Raw genomic sequence first — 20,287 nt, 5'->3', positions numbered from 1 at the left:
AAAGCTCACTCGATTTTGAGTAATTTTCCCCCAAAACAAGACAAAAACTTTTGCTTATGTAGCAAATGCTTCTTAATGTAAGAATTTTTAGATATTTGGACTTAAAACAGGACAAAAATACTAAGTAAGAAAGGCATTTTTTGCAGTGCACTACAATGGTGTATTGACCAGTGGGAAACCAGTGAGTTGAACTGGGTACTGCAGTCTAGGGATGCACGATATTGGATTTTTGCCGATATCCGATATGTCGATATTTTTCAGCTCATTTTGGCCGATGCCGATACCGATGCCGATATATGTTTATTTTTTCCCTTTGTTTGGAAACAACACCATTTTGAGCAAAAACTATTGAGGTATCCTTACTAAAAGGATTCTTGTTGAAGATAAATAAATGTTAATAAAGTTATTTTTATGATAAGAGTATATTAAAAGCTCTAAAAATAACAATAATAAAGTCAGTAATTTTTCACCCCAGATGCAGCTGTAACCTAAATATTGTATTTTTGGATTTAACGTTTGTGCACATGAAGTGGGGGTGGCATGACATCCATTGATGCTGTCTTTTAATTCTACAATTATTGTAGAGCTCCTTGGATTATTTTTCATCATCCATTTCGTACAATTTTATTACAGATTAATACACTGTATATAAAAGTATTAAATTTACAAGTGTCATGCTTGTGATTTATGACATCATTACTGGTTTGTTTATTCAGAACAAGAAGTAACTTCAATTTATTTGTGTATTCTACTTTTCATTGTATTACTGTAACAACAGCGCCCCCACTACATGTATAAATATATAGCGGTGTAGCTGGAGGGCACTAGGACCTGGAGGAGCTTCTGCTGCTGTGGGGAGACGCGATTGGGCTTGTTTTGGGTTCGTTTTGTTGTGAAAACGTGGCAAATCTGCTGCTGACGGTCAGGTCCTTCTGTACGTGCATTCAGAAATTCAAGGCAGCATTTAAAAAACAGTCAATATAAATCACTGTACATGCAATGTATTTTCTTGTTTACACTTGAAGAATGACTGCAGTGCTGACATGGTCTTATCGCTGTAGCTCTCTTTCACAAGTGAGATATTACAGGCGCATATCAACATGTTATCATATCGGCAAGGCATATCGGCATAATGTTTTCATATCGGCCGATGCTGATTTTTATATTTTAAGCGTTTATCGTCCGATTCCGATGTCGTGCAGATAATATTGTGCATCCCTACTGCAGTCCTGAGTTGTTTCTTTATATTATTATTGGGTAAATTGGCAGTGGGCGGGATCACAGAGACCAAAACAAAAACTGATATTTCGACAAGGAACACACATTTCAACGTAGAATAATTGTTTACAGCCGTTTGAGAAACAGGTATGTGGACTTTCCTAAATATCTGCAAACTGGTATTTTTGTGCTTTAGTACAGTCTAAAATATGCATACAGCACCTTTAAAAGGTAATTCTCACCCTGGTTTGTGGACGATCTCACGGAGCACCCTGACCGCATCATCATTACTCATGTTCTCAAAGTTGATGTCATTCACCTGCACAGAAAAGAGAAGAAACATTAGAACCAGTGTTTACAACAGAAGCCCGCAGCGGTGAAAGTACTGATCCTTTGTTTAGAGGTAATTACTACTGAAACGGTCCCGATGTTTGTGCCTTGAAGCTGGGTGCGACCCCAGTACATGGTTTCAGATTTTAATGTCAAGCCATTGAGATTGACAGAAATTAAAACCGCAGCCACGTCACTCATCTGACTGGCTGGTTGGCCATCGAGTAGAGGTTATAACGTGCAGTTCTCACTTTGTGCTCGACTACCCAGCACTAATTTTACACTTCAGCACTTATTTTCTACAGTATGTGTATTACGGGGACTCTCCATAGGCATGATGGCTTTTATACTGTACAAACTGTATTTTCTATCCCCCTACACTGCCCCTGCCCCTAAACCTACCCATCACAGAAAACATTCTGCATTTTTACATTTTTAATAAAAGCATTGTTTAGTATGTTTTTAAAGCTATTCGGTTTACGGGGACACAGGAAGTGGCATCATAAACCTTGTTTACGTTGTAATTCCCATGTCATTACACATATTTCTGTCCTTATTAACCACATATACCAGAACACACACACACACACACACACACACACACACACATACGCGCACACACCTGCAGCAGCATGTCTCCAGGTTCAATGCGCCCGTCTGCAGCTACAGCTCCTCCCTTCATGATCGAGCCAATGTAGATGCCTCCATCTCCTCTCTCGTTACTCTGACCCACTATACTGATGCCCAAGAAATTATACTTCTCTATAGGACACAACAAACAGATGGAGTATGAAGCACATTATGTATTAAACACAATACATCATGTGTGAATACATATTTAATGAAAAATGCAAAACACAGTAGAAAATGCAAGAAAAGAAAGGAAGAAAAGGTCAAAAATGGCACTGACCCATGTTAAGAGTGACTGTAATAATGTTTAGGGACATGGTTGAATCTGTCACACTGCTGAAAGAGGAAGCCTATAATACAACACAAAGAAAACTCAGTCAAATAAAACAACTTTCTCAATAGTATCAAATGGTTGTTTCATACCCTCTCCAGCCGTGGGCGCTGTTTCCTGCGTCTGCGATGGCGTTTCAGCAATCGAGACGCTGTGCTCTGCTCAGTGGAGCTGCTGAACCTGACCACAAACATTCAGTAAAAGAAACATTCATAATCAATGAATTATCATGATCCAGATTTTAATATTCTGGACATCAAGTTGCAACACAACATAGTAAAAACATCAAAATTTATCAACTGGTTTATAATCTCTCTCTTGAATTTTGACGTTTCATGCTCTTAACAGCCAGTAACACACTGCAATAAAATCACAATGTTTTGTAGTTTTTGAACACTTTTTACTCATGTTTGTAGTTCTAAACTGAATCCCCCTTTCAATGGGTTGTGGGATATATTAGCCGTTATAGTGTGCATAGATCCAAACTATGCTTTGGGACACACTTATTCTAATCTTACATACTATTTAGGATGAAAAGCATGAAAAATGGGATGCAGGGAGAATATTTATTACTTCCGTCTGGTCAAACTGGAGCGATCATAGAAATATACCATATAGATGCCTCATTCGGTCGATCTGTGCAGGCACTAATGAGGTTCTATATATATATATATATCTATGATCACGTCAGTTTGACCTTACCAGACAGAAGTTAGAGCCGTTGGGAAAACTTGATGAGATTTCTCGGGATATGAGGTAAAAAATAACAAATGGTAGGCCTCATTCATGAAACACGAGCAGAATGAATTTGTGTGTAAATCGTTCGTAAAGCCGCTCTGACGTAAATTTTCAGAGTCACAAAAATGTTAATATTTTCAAAATGTTAGTTGGTATGAAAGAAATGTACACTTGCTCCCTACCACGAGTAAATGGTGCATAAAACATTTGAACGTCCTGTGTTCTAATTTAGGCAAACTTATGCCATGGCATTTTAATGCACTATGTAGGGCAGGCCTACCATAATAATATTTCAGGAGTTGATTTACCCCGTCTTTTTTGTTTTGTTTGTACTGTTTAACGTTGGGCGAAAGGCAGCGCTCGTCACTGTTCTTTTTTAACAGGCTGTCCAATCACAGTGGAGGAGGGGCGGGACAATAACTACACCGATCAATCATCCCACTTGTACACGAACCAACAATAATAGAGAAGTTAATACTGCTTTTTTTACTGCATTTTTAAATTCAGTAATATTCTTCAAAATGAGATACTAGTATTAACACATTACTGCCATGGATATTCTGTATCATAGCTACCAAAGTATCTCAGCTGGAAAAACGTTGCCCTTGCAAAGCGCTTTCAAGCGCCACCAGCTGTCAATTTTCATAAGAGCACCAGGTGTTTAGCTGGCTAAAACATGCTTTGGTGGACACACGATAATTTAATATTTATTGCTAGTCATATTGCTAGGCTAATTACTCTCTTCAACATTTATGCAAAATCCTGGAGCCAAACCTGAGAAAGGAGTCTAGAAGAGTCCACAGCATTCCTGGTCACGTCATTTACATTTGTAACTCATGGGCGGGGAATATGCTAATTAAGAATGAGCGTCCACACGCATCCTATTTACACGTGTTTGGAATTCACTAACATACACACATTTAACTAACGAATGCGTGGTATGCGAAGCGTTTGTGAATCTGGAGCAGAGATTTCGTAAAGGTCAATTTTACGCGCAAATTACTCAGAATTTGCTCATATATTTACGAAAGTTTCATGAATGAGGCCCACTTTTCAGTTTCTCACAGAAAACGATCAGTTTGTGTCTTAACAAATCAATGTGTCGTCAGGAGCAGCAGGGTTTTTGTGCACGTTGCCTAAGCATGTTTTTTTTTTTTCTCATAGAGTTGTTACCTATTCACCCCATTATATGACCTACACACAGCAACGGTTGGAGTTAAAAATCTTCATTTGTCTTTCACTGAAGAAACAAACACACCTACATGTTGGTCGCACTGGGGGTAAGCAGATAAACATCACATTTTCATTTTTGGGTGAACTATCCCTTTGAAGTAACCTGGGTCCTGGTAGCAAGATGTGTTTGTATCAAAATATTATAGAGTTAGTTTGGAAGTGCAGATTTTGAAAACATCAAACAAAAGATAAGTGTATTGACTATCCTATTCTAACTATGAGCATCTCGTCATGCATAATATTTGCATTTATCGTCATCTCCCGTGCAGCACACAACAATATAAGAATAGATCTGCAATTTTTGTTCGATGTTCGATTCGGCTTGAAGATCAGGAACCGCCAGTTGAGAATCACTGGACTAAAACCAAACTAGATGCTTCAACACACTTGTTAAGTTCAATCATTTGATTCAGAGTACAGAAATATAAAACTTTGCACACAACCTAAAAACTACAGATGTGACTGAAGATAATGAGTGCATTTTTTGATGCTACAAAACTTCCTCCAACCCCAATTAAGCAGACTGCGGGCTCTAACCTGCTCATGGTGTCGTCATCATCTGAATCGCAGAAGCTTGTGGTGTCCAGCTCACTGCTCATCACTGTGGTGGCGCTCTCATACCCAGCCAGGTGTCTGTCCATACGGGTCTGCCCATTCACACGGGGCACTGACACTGAAACCGGACGGCACAATAAACATTTCAATGTACTGAAATACTGCTGAGGTCATTCACAAGAATTAGATCATGTCAAACAAACAACAAAAGAGACTGGACAGACCATGTTGCTCTATGCTCTCTCTGGGTCGAGGTCTCTCTCTCCTGAAAGACACGACTGACTCCGTCTCGGTCTGATCGTCTAATGACTCCAGGCTGCCTGCAGTGTTGGGACTACACACACACACAAACATCATCCAATGCTTTACATTCAAGACACATCTGTATATCTTTGCAAGCTGACTGAAATTTAAATTTTTTAAAAGCCAGCTGCCTCTAGCAAACCAAACTCTGATAAGGAACCAGGAGCAAGAGAGTCACACTGAAAACAAAATCATATTCTTAGTCAGTAAATTTAACCTCATTTCCTGTAAAAATAATAATACCTGGGCATCCTTAAAACAAGATAAATTTACCTGAAAAGACAAACTGCTCTTAGATTTTTAGAGAATGCACCTTGAATATAACTGTATATTATCTTGTTTCATTATCATTTTTTTCACTTGTTTTAACAATAAACAATCTGACCGTTTAATTTTTTTATTTTTTTACCAGCCATTTTCATTTAACAGCTTACGTTTTACGGTTACATTTCAAGACGGCACAAACACGTCATGGTTTTAGGCACTTTCTACACAAAAACATATTGGATTACCTCGTGGGTGTCATGCAAAAGCCTTACACTACCTTTCAAAAGTTTGGGTTGGTAAGATTTATTTTTACGTTTCAAATTTCAAAATTTCAAAAGCACAAGGGACTCCTTTAAAAACTTAAAAGTAAATCATACCAACCCCAAAATTTTGAAAGGAGTCCCTTATGCTCACCAATGCAGCCACTCCTCCAGTCTTCGGTGTCACATGATCCTTCAGAAATCACTCTAATATGATGATTTATTGCTGAAGAAACTATTTATTATTATAAATTATCACTGGCAGCAAACTTTTGAATGTTACTGAACTAAACTGAGCCAACATTGATCTTTATTTACACTACCTTTTGACATTTCAGTAGTTGGAAAAATGATTAATTCTGCAACATTAACATATATTTTTCTGTTTATTCCTGTGAAGCTACTTTACTGAATACTGTATATACTGTAAGCGCTATATATAAACAAAAAATTGTATGCGCCATATTCCAAAAGCATTTCTTTGTATCATTCCTTTAATCCCTAAAGGTGCAGTAAGTGATTTCCAAGAGGTGCTGTTGAAAGTGGATTGGACTGAGCAGCACAACACACTTTGTAGCCAATCAACAGTAGGGGGCGTATCCACTCATGATGGGGAAGGAGAGAGAGAGAGATCCAGAGGGATATTTAAAGGGATAGTTCACCCAAAAATGAAAATGAGATGTTTATCTGCTTTCCCCCAGTGCATCCAACATGTAGGTGTGTTTGTTTCTTCAGTAGAACACAAATTAAGATTTTTAACTCCAACCGTTGCTGTGGGCCAGTCATATAATTAAAAAAACGACAACAAAACATGTTTGGATAACATGCACAAAGAGCCCTGTGGCTCATGGCGCGCTTCACTTCCGGTGAGGTCAATATCTACGCTCTGGCTCGTATATCCCATATCTAGAGCGTGGATATGGACCTCACCGGAAGTGAAGCACGCACCAGGCTGTTGGATATAGCGTTGAGGTAAAAAATTATATAAATATGGCACGATTTCTCACACAAACTGATCGTTTTGTGTCTTAAGATATCAGTATGTCGTCATGAGTCACAGGGCTCTTTGTGCATGTTATTCAAACATGTTTTGTTGTTTTTTTTGCTCTCCTAGAACGTTACCCTCATTCACATGATTATATGGCTGGCACAGCAACGGTTGGAGTTAAACATCTTCATTTGTGTTCTACTGAAGAAACAAACACACCTACATGTTGGATGCACTGGGGGAAAGCAGATAAACATCTCATTTTCATTTTTGGGTGAATTAACCCTTTAAAGAAAGACTGTAGAAAGAGAGATGGCTGAGAGACTTTACAAAATCTTTTTCAGAGGAATATCACTGGGAAAAGAAGGGTTATGATCAGGCAAGAGCTTTAGGACCCATGTTAATATTAAGCCCCTTTCACACTGCACGTCGGACCCGCAATATTCCCGGAACATTGCCGGGTCGCCTTCTGTGTGAAAGCAACCACGTCCTGGCATTGATTACCGAATTCGACCCGGGTCGGGGACCTAGTAACATTGCGGGATTCGACCCGGGACGAGCGCTGTGTGAACAAAAGCCGAAACTAATGCCGCAACGTGTACGTAGTTATCGTGTGACTCCTAGAGCTTGTTTTTTCAATAATGCAACCCTGCAGAGCCAGAAGAGCTAGTCGGTGTTTTAAACGCAGAGAGTGCTCGTATACAAAAGAAACTAAAATTAAACAAGCAGAAATGTGCGCAAACTGGACACAAGTCGAGACCACGGAGCTCCTTACCATCCGCGCTGAAGCTGAGATCGCTCGCCATTATACGTCACATCAGGATATCACGTGTCAACTCGACCCGGGACCGTTAAGCGTTGTGTGTGAAAGCGCACATATTACGGTATTTTGCTGGCAGTGAGAATGGACCAAATCTAGCGGCCCGGGAACAAATGCCGGGTCGCATTATCCGTGTATTTGCCGGAATCGCAGTGTGAAAGGGGCTTTAGAAAAGCTTTCCAGCGCTGGAGAGACTGAGACGGGATTACCTTTAAATGGTAAGGCCTGTTTCTGCTCCATACGTGAGTAACATTGGTTTTGCTCTGTGTTTACAGAACTTTATGTCACTTAATGTTCTTCCTTGCTTTGCTTCAACTACGATAAAGAGACATGGCACTCTTGCGTGAGTGTTTGTGCATTTTGGGGGCAGAACAATGAAAGGAGAGGTGTGTGTTTGGGCTGATTTCAAATATCAGCAGTTTTTCAGAAATTGTTTACTGCACCTTTAATCAGAACGTCTAATGGCACCCATTTTATCCTATAGTACAGGGCTATTCAAATCTTACCCTGGAGGGCCAATGCGGTGCAGAGTTTAGCTCCAACCCTGAACAAACACACACACCTGTGATTTTCTAATGATCTTGAAGACATTGATGAGCAAGTTCAGGTGTGTTTGATTAGGGTAGGAGCTAAACTCTGCACCGCATTGGCCCTCCAGGGTAAGATTTGAATAGCCCTGCTATAGTATAAAGCAAAATGTTTCACATTTTTTGACTATCTTTGACACAGCTTGGAAAAACAAATAAACAATAAAGTGAGTATTCCTTCCAGGAAAGCTGTAAACTTAGTTACAGACTCCCAGTAACCACAAAATGACATTCATGGCAAGAAACAGAGATGCAGATTAACATACTGGAAGGAAGGGGGTCTGGAGTCTCCAATCCCCCCTGTCCTCTCGGCGGGAGGTGGAGGCAGGGGAGGAGGAGGGGGGGAGGGCTGAGACGGGACCTCTACTGGAAGGGCCGGGGGCTCGGCTGCAGGGGTATCTGAGGACACCAGCTAACAGAGAGAAAGAAGATTGGGGTAAGAGGAGAGTGAAAGTGATCCATGAAAAACAAGGAACTAAAAAGGACTATGGGAAAAGATCTTATGACGACAACACACCACAAATGATTTTTTTACCCGACACATACTCGTGGAGCTCACTGGAAAAGTGTAAAACTGATCGCACAATGCTTCAGGTCAAACATATCTGGTGTCTGGGTTTTACGTAACTAAACATTTAAATGAAGACCAAGTTGGAGAGGTAAGTGTCTGACGGCGGACAGGAAGAGATCAACCCTTTTTTTAAAAGATAACAAGGAATGGAAAATACATCCACAATCTTCACAATCTGCAACAAAACACAGTATGCTGAAGTGTCGGAGTCAAAGTCACATACTTGAGAAGAGAAAGCAACTTCAGATGTGCTATAAAAGGCCACGTACAGTATCATTGTATGGCCTTCTCCTTTCTTCATGCTAATGGATGCTAGGTTATTGTACACTCCCTCTCTGGGGCCTTGAGCCATCCTGACGGTGGTCTACTATTTCCATCCCACAGAGGGTCTGGTTTCATCCAAGCCTTTTGACTTAAGCACCTGCTTTTATTTGAGGGCTTTTAGACGAGACTGGATTTCAGTCCCCGTGTGAAGGGCCTGACACACACACTTAAAGATTCACTGTGACATAAATCAAAACAGGCCTGTTACATGTCACTACAGGGATGAGGAGCTTCGGTAAAGCTTAGTCAAACGGTGCCATAAAACCGAGAACTGTTATGGCACAATGTAAAAGATCAGTAAAACAAATATTGTTTGGGGGGGAAACTACTGCCGACTGGCAGAGAGAACGGGAACAGGAGCAGTTCTTACCCAGGAGACAACTCTTCCGTTGAAGCATGGCAGCTTGGCACTGTCGTCTGAGATCTCCTCCTTCACCACCCTGAGCAGACACAATTTTCAAAGTGAGAGAATTAAAAAGAAGGAACACACATTTCCTTGGATAAATGCATACATATACCTCCGGTTCCACAGACGAGGCTTAAAATAGTCTCAGACTAAAATGCATGTTTGAGCTGTTTAAACTGAAACCAACTTGCACTACCATCTAAAAATATGTAAATGCCATAGTTTTGACCAAAGATGCACAAAAGCAATGTTTTTTCTTCTTTTTCTAAGGCATGTTAATAAAAGCTACTTGAATATCCTAATTGAACTAAGTCTAATCCTGGCTTAATCTAAGCCCTGTCTGTGAAACCAGGCCCTAAGCTATTTTGACTTAAGCCATAGAAGGAATGTATATTCTAGATTTTTATAGTTTATGATGAAATCACGAGGGGTACTTAAACATGCAAAACTTGCTGTCACAATGCAGTTTAAATTATCATTATTTTTTAATGTTAAAATGCCCTTATTATGCTATTTTTAAAGGTTCCTACTTTTGTTTAGGAGTCTTCTACAGTAGATTTACATGCATTGGAGATCAAAAAACACTTACATTTTCTTATATATAATAATATACATTGCACATCATCACCTTATTTCTCAAAGAGTCTGAAATGGTTCATTTGAAGATTCAGTCTCTCTAAACCCCTCCTTTCTGAGTCTACTCTGCTCTGATTGGTCAGACATGTCGACAACACGAACCAAACTCTTCCAGTCCCTGCTACTACTACAGTGTTTGAGGGTCAAAGTAGAAGTTGAAGACCAAAGACTGGTATTCTGCAAATGCATTTCATTGTTGCAGGTTTGTAACAGTAAGAATCGATTCTTCCTTTTCGGAGAAAATAACTATTTTTTGTGCACTTTGATCTTTAAAAATTTACAATAATAGGGGCACTTTAATATCAATGATCTAAGTCTCTATGATATTTTGATCCCTGGCTATGTGACTAACTATGAAAATGTAGTGTGTATTTTATAGAAAATTGTAAGTTCGACCACCAATAACACTCACGTCTCATCCGCAAGCCACGCAATCTGAGGAGAATTCATGTCTGTAGAACAACAACAGGGCTCAACAATAAGTATTCTCCTTTCGGTTAACTAACTGAGCCAGTAGTTGTCACAAACCATAAGAACAGACCGCAAAATAATTATTTTTTTCATGAAGTGTTATCTTTTCTTTACAAAAATAAATATGCAAGAAATGATTAATGAGTATTAATGAGTAGTTCCATAAATTCACAAACACTTTTGCACAAACATGACGGCATATGCACAACATACACTACCATTCAAAAGTTTGGGGTCAAAAATGTATAGTCTTCAGCAAAGACTAAACAAAGATTAAACATGGTAGTAAAAACATTTAGGATGTTACCAAAGAATTTATATAAACGTTATTCATTTGAACTTTATTTCAATTTGTTTAAATTCATCAAAGAATCCTGAAAAAAGTTAATCATGATTTTTATGAAAAATTTATAAATCACAACTGTTTTCAACAGTCATAATAATAATACATTTCTTGAGACCTCACAGGATTAATGGGCTGTTTACACAACATTTTCAACTAAAAACGTTAACTTTGTTTTGGCTTTTAATTTGCCGACAGCTGCGTCTGCCTGAAAACCCAAACGTTTGAGTCACCATTACCATCTCGGTGTAAACAACAAAAAACGCCAATCTGTGAAAACAGAGACGTCATTAGGCCTGTCACGATGACGAGGACGATAAATTGGCCGTTCCGTACGGTTCTTGTTGTTTTTTTTCTTTTAATCCAGAAATACTTCAGCATATGATATATTAATTATCCACAATTTAGCATCCAGTATTTAAAAAAAAAAATGTTATATCATAGCCTAATCATGCACAAACTGAACTTGACCTTCTCTGAGGAAAGTGATATTTTGATACAGCAAGAGAGAAGACATTGATGACAAGCTTTTCATTTATTAGGAAAAAAAGGAGAATGTGTATTGCTACGATTCTCAGTTTCTACAGTATCGATACCAGCTGCGCTCTCCTCTCCTCTCCGACCGACAGGGAGTTGACATGCACCGCAGTGATGGGAAGTTCAGTTCTTTTCCACGAACCGGTTCTTTCGGACAGTTTGTTTCAATGAACCGGTTAAAAAAAACGGATCACCGCTTCTTTTACGTCCTTACGTAATGACGTCATTTCTATCATACCGGCGGATTAAAATACATTCAAACACATCCATATAACGTATTTTGTAATCAAAACTTAGTATAGTAATAATTATTATTGTCATCATCATCATCTTGGATACGTTTTTTCATTCACGTTTTCCAAAAGCACTCAATATAGCCACTCTCGTGCAAACACTGATGTTTTACACCTTAAATAAGCTTACAATGATATAACAAATGTACACACATTCACACGTTCTGGCTTTAGTCTGCGCAAGCGCGGAAAGCGCCGGAAGTGGATCTCTCAGCTATGTACGTCTCTCATTGTTTACACAGAAATTTGGGAAATGTTACCTTTCACTGTGAAGATCTAAACCTATTTAGACGTACAGGACATCGCAATGGAAGAAGATTTCGATATATTAACAGACAACTGTTTTGTGTAAACAATGAGAGACGTACATGCGCGAGAGATCCACTTCCGGCACTTTCCGCGCTTGGGCAGACTAAAGCCAAAACGCGCGAATGTCACAACAGGAAACACGCACGTGCGCCCTCGGATCAGTCGGACGTAGTGGTGTACAAGAGGTAAAAACGATATAAATACTGTTGGTTTTCTCACACAAACCGCTGGTTTCGTGTCTTAGGCCTTCAGTGTGTACTTACGATGGGGGATTGTTTAATTTGGACTTCTCTGTGTATGCTCTTTGAGGTGGTGACCATAGACCTGCATTATGTGAGGCACAGACAAGAACGGTTTGACCTAAAATGATCAAAATTGAAACTACTGGGGAAACAAATACTCCTACATCTCGGATGCCCATGAGGTAAGCTAAAACATATCAACATTTAATTTCAAAGTGAACTATCCCTTTAATGGTTTCATCTGAAGGCTATTTAATTTTTTACAAAGAACATTATCCAATGTTGTTTTAAATGTAATTACTTTGCATTTATTTAAATTCAGTTTCTTATCTGAATTTAGACCTACCTGAAAAAATAAAGTCTATTTCATTTGTATCTTTTATTCTATTTTATTTATTTGTGCTATTGTTTGTAATCTGTTTATTTGTTCTTATTTTAATACTGTTTACCTAGGGCTGGACGATATGGCCAAAATTCATATCACGATATTTTTCTTAATTTCGGTCGATACGATATAATTCCGATATCGATATGAACTATATAAAAGCTTTAGAAAAAACTACTAAGAACTGCCACATAGAATGTCTGTACCTACAAACTTCTGAAAAATGTATTGGCCAAGTCTATGAATAGTCCTCCTATAAAACTATATAATATTTTAGAAATAAAACCAGTACAAATAAATTAATGTTCACCTTTTATTTGTATTTAGCCTTTATATGAAAAAGAAATGTGAAATCAACATCAAATAAACATAAGACTCTCACTTTATTAATATTAATATCTTTAAGTTTAAACTATAACATAGGCTGATTATATTATTCTTAATATAGATTAAACAAAAGTGCTTCAGCCAGGATTCAGCCTGACTCAGAATATAGCGGATGGATCTGCTTCAGATGGTGGATCTGCTTCACAGCGTACAGTGCTCCTATGCCGCAGACGCAGTTTATTGAGCATTTTCTCAATAAGGAATAAGTTTTAAATTTCAGTGAAGAACAATTCATATAGCGCTCTATTTTCCATTTATGCAAAATTATAGCATATATTTAATACTGCATTAATTTAATTAAAAATGCAGTAAACAACGTAATACAGTGAAATATTATTCTGATCTACATCATCTGTTCACTACGTGAATATATAGTAAAGTGTCATTTATTTCTGTGATCAAAGCTGAATCATTACTCCAGTCTTCAGTGTCACTCATCATTCTCATATTAGGATTTGATGCTCAACAAACATTTATGATTATTATCAGTGTTGAAAACAGTTTTGTTGCTCATGATGCTCCTTCATTGCTTTCATATATTGTCGCAATCGTCTGACTGTCGATCGTCCCCTTTCAGCTCATAACGATTTGTATGTATATGTAACGTTGTCCTTCAGCTGCAGCTCCAGCGTGACAGTAACGTTAGTTCTACGAATCCGCTTTTGGACTTTCTGTGAGAGAGCGTCCTCCTCATATTTAGATACGAATAAAATGACACGTCATGCATAGATAATTTTTTGTCTCTGAAATTAAATCTTGATGTATTCACGTTGGTTTCTATGTAGCCTATACAATTGCCCTCAAGAAGCGCGCAATCAACCGAGGTTAGAGAAAGCGGTCTTTAGCGTCCCTGTTAAATTGCCCGCCCTCGCTCCAGGTAACGCCGTTTGGAATCCCGCTCGGAGCGGGTCGACTAGGACCGGTGAGACCCCGTAAAAGTGCGGGGGATGAAAATACACTTTATTAAAAGTGCGGGGGACACGCCGAACCACTTCCACCCCACTGAATTAACGTTAGTCTTTCTTCTCTTATCAACTATTTCTTTCTCCTTACTTGTGGAAGTTCGTTCAGTCACATTTGTGTTGCGGTCAGGGAAACTCTTTTTGTAGCTAAAAGTAAAACTTGCTGCGTTGGATCTATCAGCCTACTACTGCTGAGCACTGACTGCGTTTCTGTGGTGTACGTCATTGCGCAAGTAGCCAATCATGTTCTGCTCTTTCTGACGGCTGCGCCCTGAACGTCAGTCAGTGAGGAATGCTGTAATATATTTATCGAAATATCGGAAATGTGTTTAAAAATCATATCACCGTTATTGAAAAAAATTATATCGCGATATATATTGATATTGAATTATTGTCCAGCCCTATGTTTACCCGTGTTTTTAAATTCAATTTACCATTCGAAATCAAGCTTCCTTGTGCTGTGTGTAAGCTATTGCAACACAGTTACCCCGTTGTAAAAAATACATTGAGTTAGCAAATATTTGTAAGATAATTTTAATAGTAATTGATCAATTGATCAATAATTGTTCAAATCAAAATGATGCCCAACCCTAAGGAACATGCTGGCCACGTGAATTTTTAGTAAATAAATAAAATAATGAATAATAATAAGTTCTGTTGTCTTATTTATATTATCTTTTTTCTTTTCTTTTTTTTCCACTGCGGTATTGATTTAGAATCGGTATCGAGGTATTTTAGTCTGGTATCATATCATAGTCATAATTTTGGTATTGTGACAACACTAGTAGTGATAGGAAGGTACGACGAGACGGTTAGCAGCCTACGAACTCCTTGTGAGACTTGAAGCTGGCTTCTGCTGATGAAAGCGTAAACTATTCTTCAGTAAATTTTCTTTTAATTAATTGCACTCCTGACTTTTGGTCTTCATTTTTTTACTACTGATCTTGGATCTAAACTGCTAACCCCTAACATTTTTACTGTGTTCATCAAATAAATACAGCCTTGATGAGCAGAAGAGCCTTCAAACCTTTCCTATTAAATATTAGCATTAGGGGTGTCCATGGTTAACCGATTGACCGATTAACCGTTAAAAATTGCGTAACCGAGTGAAACATTTTGCTCGGTTAAGTGGCGTCAATGACGTGCCTTGAATTTAGTTGTAATATATGTTTGCACCCCTATAGACCGCCAGAGCGCTCCCAGACATTTGTAGTATCCATAGGGTTAGGGTAGTATCCACAAGAAGAAGTCATGACCAGCTTCTAAGCGGGCAAAGAAAGCGTGGGAGCACTTTAAAAATGAGAGTGACGGGGCGAAATGCAAGTATTGCAATGCAGTGCTTACCGCATTTTTCAGGCTATAAGTTGCTCCGGAGTATGAGTCGCATCAGTCAAAATATGCGTCATGAAGAGGAAAATAACATACGTCGCACTGGACTAAAAGTCGCATTAGGGCAGAAGCAGAGCGGGAGCCGCGCGCGCTGTGCATAACGGATCAGAAGAAAGAAAGTTTGAAGTGAGAAACTTGTGAATGACTAGAGAAAAGCAGACGTTACTTTAACTGTAATGAAGAAAACAAAAAAGCTGATCGCGGACTGAAAGCAAGATGGCCAGAGCTGAAGGGACGAGACCACAGATGCTTGAACTCTCTGCCGGGAGAGGCTCAGCCGCGCGAGTCAAACGCTGAGTCTGTGTGAATCATTCTCGGCTGCATATTTTACTAACGTTACATGCTCTAATCGTGCAGGCGCCCTCGCGGCCACTCGCATTGCTCGTGAACTGGAGCGCATCTCATCCTAATTTAACGAAACTCAGCGTACGCCTCGCAGACATGAAATAGATCTTAAGAAACTTGAAATGTCTTTTAACAATTTAAAACGAAAAGAAATAGGCTACTCTCTGATTGTGTAATCCATGATGTGTATTTCTCTCTATAGGCGCGTTCACTAAGGAGATGGTGGTCGTCAAATTAATAAGCTAAAAATAACCCTGACGCACACTATGGATAACCGAGTATTAACCGCTAAGGGCCTCGTTTAACGGTTAATGAAAAACTTGAAAACGTGCAGCCCTAATTAGCATAAATATAACAAATATGTTACATGAATATTCTGATGCTACCAAGTTTTATCACAAGCCACTTTTGCTAATCCGACAAAATCTCAGCTATGTTAACCAGCTACAAGATTATCTGACACACTGCCATAATGTATAATACAGCGCAGAAAAAAACTAATGTTTAAGTTTGCAAGGCATAAAAATGGATGTACAAGATCAATGAATGTCACATTTTTAACTGGCTTGAATGGGCAAGGGACAGCTCCCTAAACCAGCCAGAATCCCACTGAGCCCTCAAAGGGTGCCAAAGTTTAACGACAAACTTTGATGTCAAGTTTGAAAGTTTAAAATAACTTTGAACAGCTTAAAGTTTGAGGGTTCCTAGCATGGTTTAGCAGGTCGTTGGCATGATTAGCATGTTGCTGCTTCTTTTCTAACACAAATTAACATGTTGCTAACATGAATCAGGATACTGCCAGCCAGGGATGGGCAGTATTTCAAATACATGTATTTAAAATACGTATTTGAAATACAAAATACTATTTTGTATTTTGTATTTTAAAGCCTTTGGAAAAAATCGAATGTAATTTGTATTTAAATACATTTAAGATGAGTATTTTTGTATTTTCAAAATACTCAAAATACTTTGAGCCAGGCAACCTCTTTATCAGGAGCTGTTTTCATGCATCTACTAGTTCAGACCAGACACGCCCCTCCCCCCAACATTCATTCAGGTGAGCCGCAGCTGTACAACCCTAGCCTGACAAGCCAGACCCACATCAAGATGTTTGGTCTGGAAACTCACCATTGACAGCTCAATCCGAGGGGCGGATAAACGGTTGTCTTTCAAACTCCCTCTGCACGCGATAGGATAGCGCTACAACCATCCAGAGCAACGTGAAGCGGAGCTCATTGATAGATTAAACATTCGCCGTATCCGGTCGGCAAAACTCAGATCACATCTTCGCTTTTTAAGAATGACTTCAGTGCCGTTCTTTGTTCTTTTCTCAGAGAAAAGCTTAACTCAAGTCTTCCAGAGTCACGGCCAAAGCTGATTCGAAAGACCGCCGTTCGCCAGCGTCTGTGTTGACTAGAAGCACACAAACGCAACTCGGCCGTCATTATGTTAAGCCCCGCCCACCGACTCTATACACGATGTGATTGGCCCGACCAGATTTTGGTTTTTACAGCTCAGAAGGGTATTGAGAGTTGCTAGACGGCACTCGTGGCAGATTAGATTTGCTGCCGCTAGGGTGCGTCTAGATTTCTAGGCTAGTACAACCCAGCCTTGGATCGGCAACTTTACAAAATTGTTGGAATAAGGTGAGGATGTCATGGTCAATTCTACTTGTTGATTAAAGTAGCTTCTCAAATGTGTTTGAAGTATTAACGTTACTGCATGTTAGGGATGAGTGATATCATATGACAATACATATCGTAGATTCGTAGCAATAATATAAAATGTGAATCGATGGAACTTTTTCTAAATCATTTACATAGATAGGCCTATCGGGGTAAGCACATATATCTGTGCAGCTTTTAGTGGGCAGGAATAATTGGAATGTTGGAGTGGAAAAAGAAGTGAGGGCGAATGAGTTATTGACGTAATTTGTGTTATTATTACTGCCGCTAAAGGAAATTCAAATTCAAATTGAAAACGAAAGTTTCTAAGCAGTTGCACACATCTAAATGCTTTTTGGCATTCAGAATAGGCCCAGATAGATTACAGCCTAATATGGATACCTTCACTGAATTGCCAATTTCACATGTATTTGGTGTATTTTCAAAATACAAAATACTGTATTTGTATTTAAATACATTTTTCCACACAGTATTTTGTATTTGTATTTTAAATACATTTCCATGTATTTATGCCCATCTCTGCTGCCAGCATGTTTTAACATTTTGTTAGCATGTTTTAACACTGCTAGTATGAATGAAAACATGTTGCTATGTTTAAATATTTTAACAGAAATGACAAGGCGACCACTTCACGCAATACAAATTCAATGGAGACGTGTGTGGAAATTTACCATGACTGTTCATTTTCTTTGAGCCAATCAGAATCATCCACCTTGCAGTAATGACGTGGATAGACCTTGAAAACAGTATAACTGTTGGGACAATTGTATGTGCGATAGGACGGTACGACGAGACGGTTAGCGGCCATATATCAGCATGTTGCTAACATGATTTAATATGTTACTAGCATGTTTTAGCACATTGTAAACAAAGTCCAAAGCTAATTGTTATGATTGTTAATGATAGATACATAGTGGATGAAGCTTAAATACTCTTTTAGTTATCGTCTAAAAGTTGTTGCCCTCAATGAAAGTCTATGGGACTTTTCGTTGTTTTGTCAGAACAGAGTCCGGGTCAGAACAGTCTGAAGGTTTGAGCAGAGTTTGGTGGTTGTAGCTTTAAAGCTCTAGAGGGAGATACTGTTTACATTTTGCCTCAGAAGAATAATAATAATCTTAAAAATAGTAGATTAGTAAATTGGCTCAAGCCAACTTAAAGGTGCACTATGCAACTTTCCGTCCTCTAGAGGGCGCCTATTCTAAACAAAGGTGTAGTTTGATGACGCCAAGTGTGAGCGCAGTATCTTGGCACATGGTCTTCACCTCACAGCCGGTGGAAAACAGGACTCGGGCAGAAATCATGTTCATGGATGCGGTTATTAACGTTACTGTAGTGTAAAACACTTTTCCGCTTTTCCGGTCATGATTATAAGGTAAAGCAGCTCTGTTTATTATATTAGATACATTTAAGTGTGTTTAAAATGATGTTATGACGTTACTCTGTGCGTTCGCTCGGCGCTGCTGTGACATGTTCACAGTGCTAAGACAAAAGCGCTTCTGCCCAATAAAACCGAGGGTAACGCAGATATGACACGATTGAGGTGACTCCCTCAGACGCTATGCTGACACGTCCCGGTCCTTGGTTAAAATAGCAATTTTCTCACAATTTACAAATAGTTGGAAACATCTGGGATATTGTAAGTACTCAACTGAACAAAAAAAAAATATAACACTGGCCTAGTGGTTTTTGGATATTTTACTGCAAAAATACTACATAGTGCACCTTTAATAATTAGAGTTAAGATCTGACTATGCATCAGTAGTAATTGCGATGCTTGCCTTAGGAAAAAACACTATTACATAATAATTAAATGACGACATTTTTCTAAGGCCTGGTTTCTCAGACAGGGCTTAGATTAAGCCAGAATTAGGCCTTAGTTCAATTAGGACATTTAAGAGGCTTTCATAAACATGCATTAGAAAAGAGACAAAACAATGGCACTGACATATTTTAAGATCTGTCCATGCAGGTTGCTTTCAGTTAAAAAAGCTCAAACATGCACTTTAGTCTGGGAAACCGAGGGCAAGTCTTTTTCATTGTCTTATGTGCACAAACGATTGCCAATTCTTCCGCACCAAACAAACATTTGACTAGATGATGCAACTCCACAACAATTCCACAAAGCACTTCCTAAAAGCAAAGCTCTCCTGCTTTTAACGCTTGTGAAACAATCCCACCCCCAGACCCTCTAATGACGCTAATTAAGCCAAACATCTGTACTTGAAAAACAACCCGTGACCTCTAACACACACACACACACACACACACACACAAACACACACACACACACACAAACACACAAACACACAAACACACACACACACAAACACACACACACACACACACACACACACACACACACACACACACACACACACACACACACACACACACAACAACCTCTCTGCTTTCAACAAAAGCTCTTACAAGAGAATGAGTTCTGGACATGTTACGTCTGCAGACCGTGTTACAATTTGGCCAAGAAACCACTTGGATATTTATTTTAATTTGGATGATTTGCCCTTACAATGTCTGAGAAACAAGGTAAGATGAATAAAATCAGTCTGGAATTTGGTCTGTACTTTTAAGGGGATGTAAAAACAGCAGAGAGAATGTAGAGGGGCCCTAGAGAGACCGAGGGGTCCCCCACTCCTCTCTCTCTCTCTCTCTCTCTCTCTCTCTCTCTCTCTCTCTCTCTCTCTCTCTCTCTCTCTCTGTTGATTCTATCCCAGACACTAAGCA

General features: G+C 39.0%; 1 protein-coding gene across 2 annotated transcripts in view; it reads right to left on the bottom strand.

Moving 5' to 3' along the window:
- dvl2 (dishevelled segment polarity protein 2) overlaps window positions 1-20,287 on the bottom strand; it is a 39,609-nt gene that overhangs the window by 9,948 nt on the left and 9,374 nt on the right. Inside the window, exons 2-9 of one of the 2 annotated variants that reach the window (XM_067446122.1) lie at window positions 9,526-9,595; window positions 8,527-8,672; window positions 5,260-5,369; window positions 5,018-5,153; window positions 2,602-2,689; window positions 2,459-2,528; window positions 2,171-2,310; window positions 1,461-1,537 (exon numbers count right to left, since the gene is read on the bottom strand). In XM_067446122.1, the coding sequence (XP_067302223.1) occupies window positions 1,461-1,537; window positions 2,171-2,310; window positions 2,459-2,528; window positions 2,602-2,689; window positions 5,018-5,153; window positions 5,260-5,369; window positions 8,527-8,672; window positions 9,526-9,595 (837 nt within the window). The remainder of the gene's footprint in view (window positions 1-1,460; window positions 1,538-2,170; window positions 2,311-2,458; window positions 2,529-2,601; window positions 2,690-5,017; window positions 5,154-5,259; window positions 5,370-8,526; window positions 8,673-9,525; window positions 9,596-20,287) is intronic. The other variant, XM_067446130.1, reaches the window with a different exon arrangement.

Source organism: Pseudorasbora parva, chromosome 1, assembly GCF_024679245.1.
Source record: "Pseudorasbora parva isolate DD20220531a chromosome 1, ASM2467924v1, whole genome shotgun sequence".
Classification (NCBI taxonomy): Eukaryota; Metazoa; Chordata; class Actinopteri; order Cypriniformes; family Gobionidae; genus Pseudorasbora; species Pseudorasbora parva.
The sequence above is the reverse complement of the archived record's forward strand: the minus strand, read 5'-3'. Positions and strand labels throughout refer to the sequence as shown.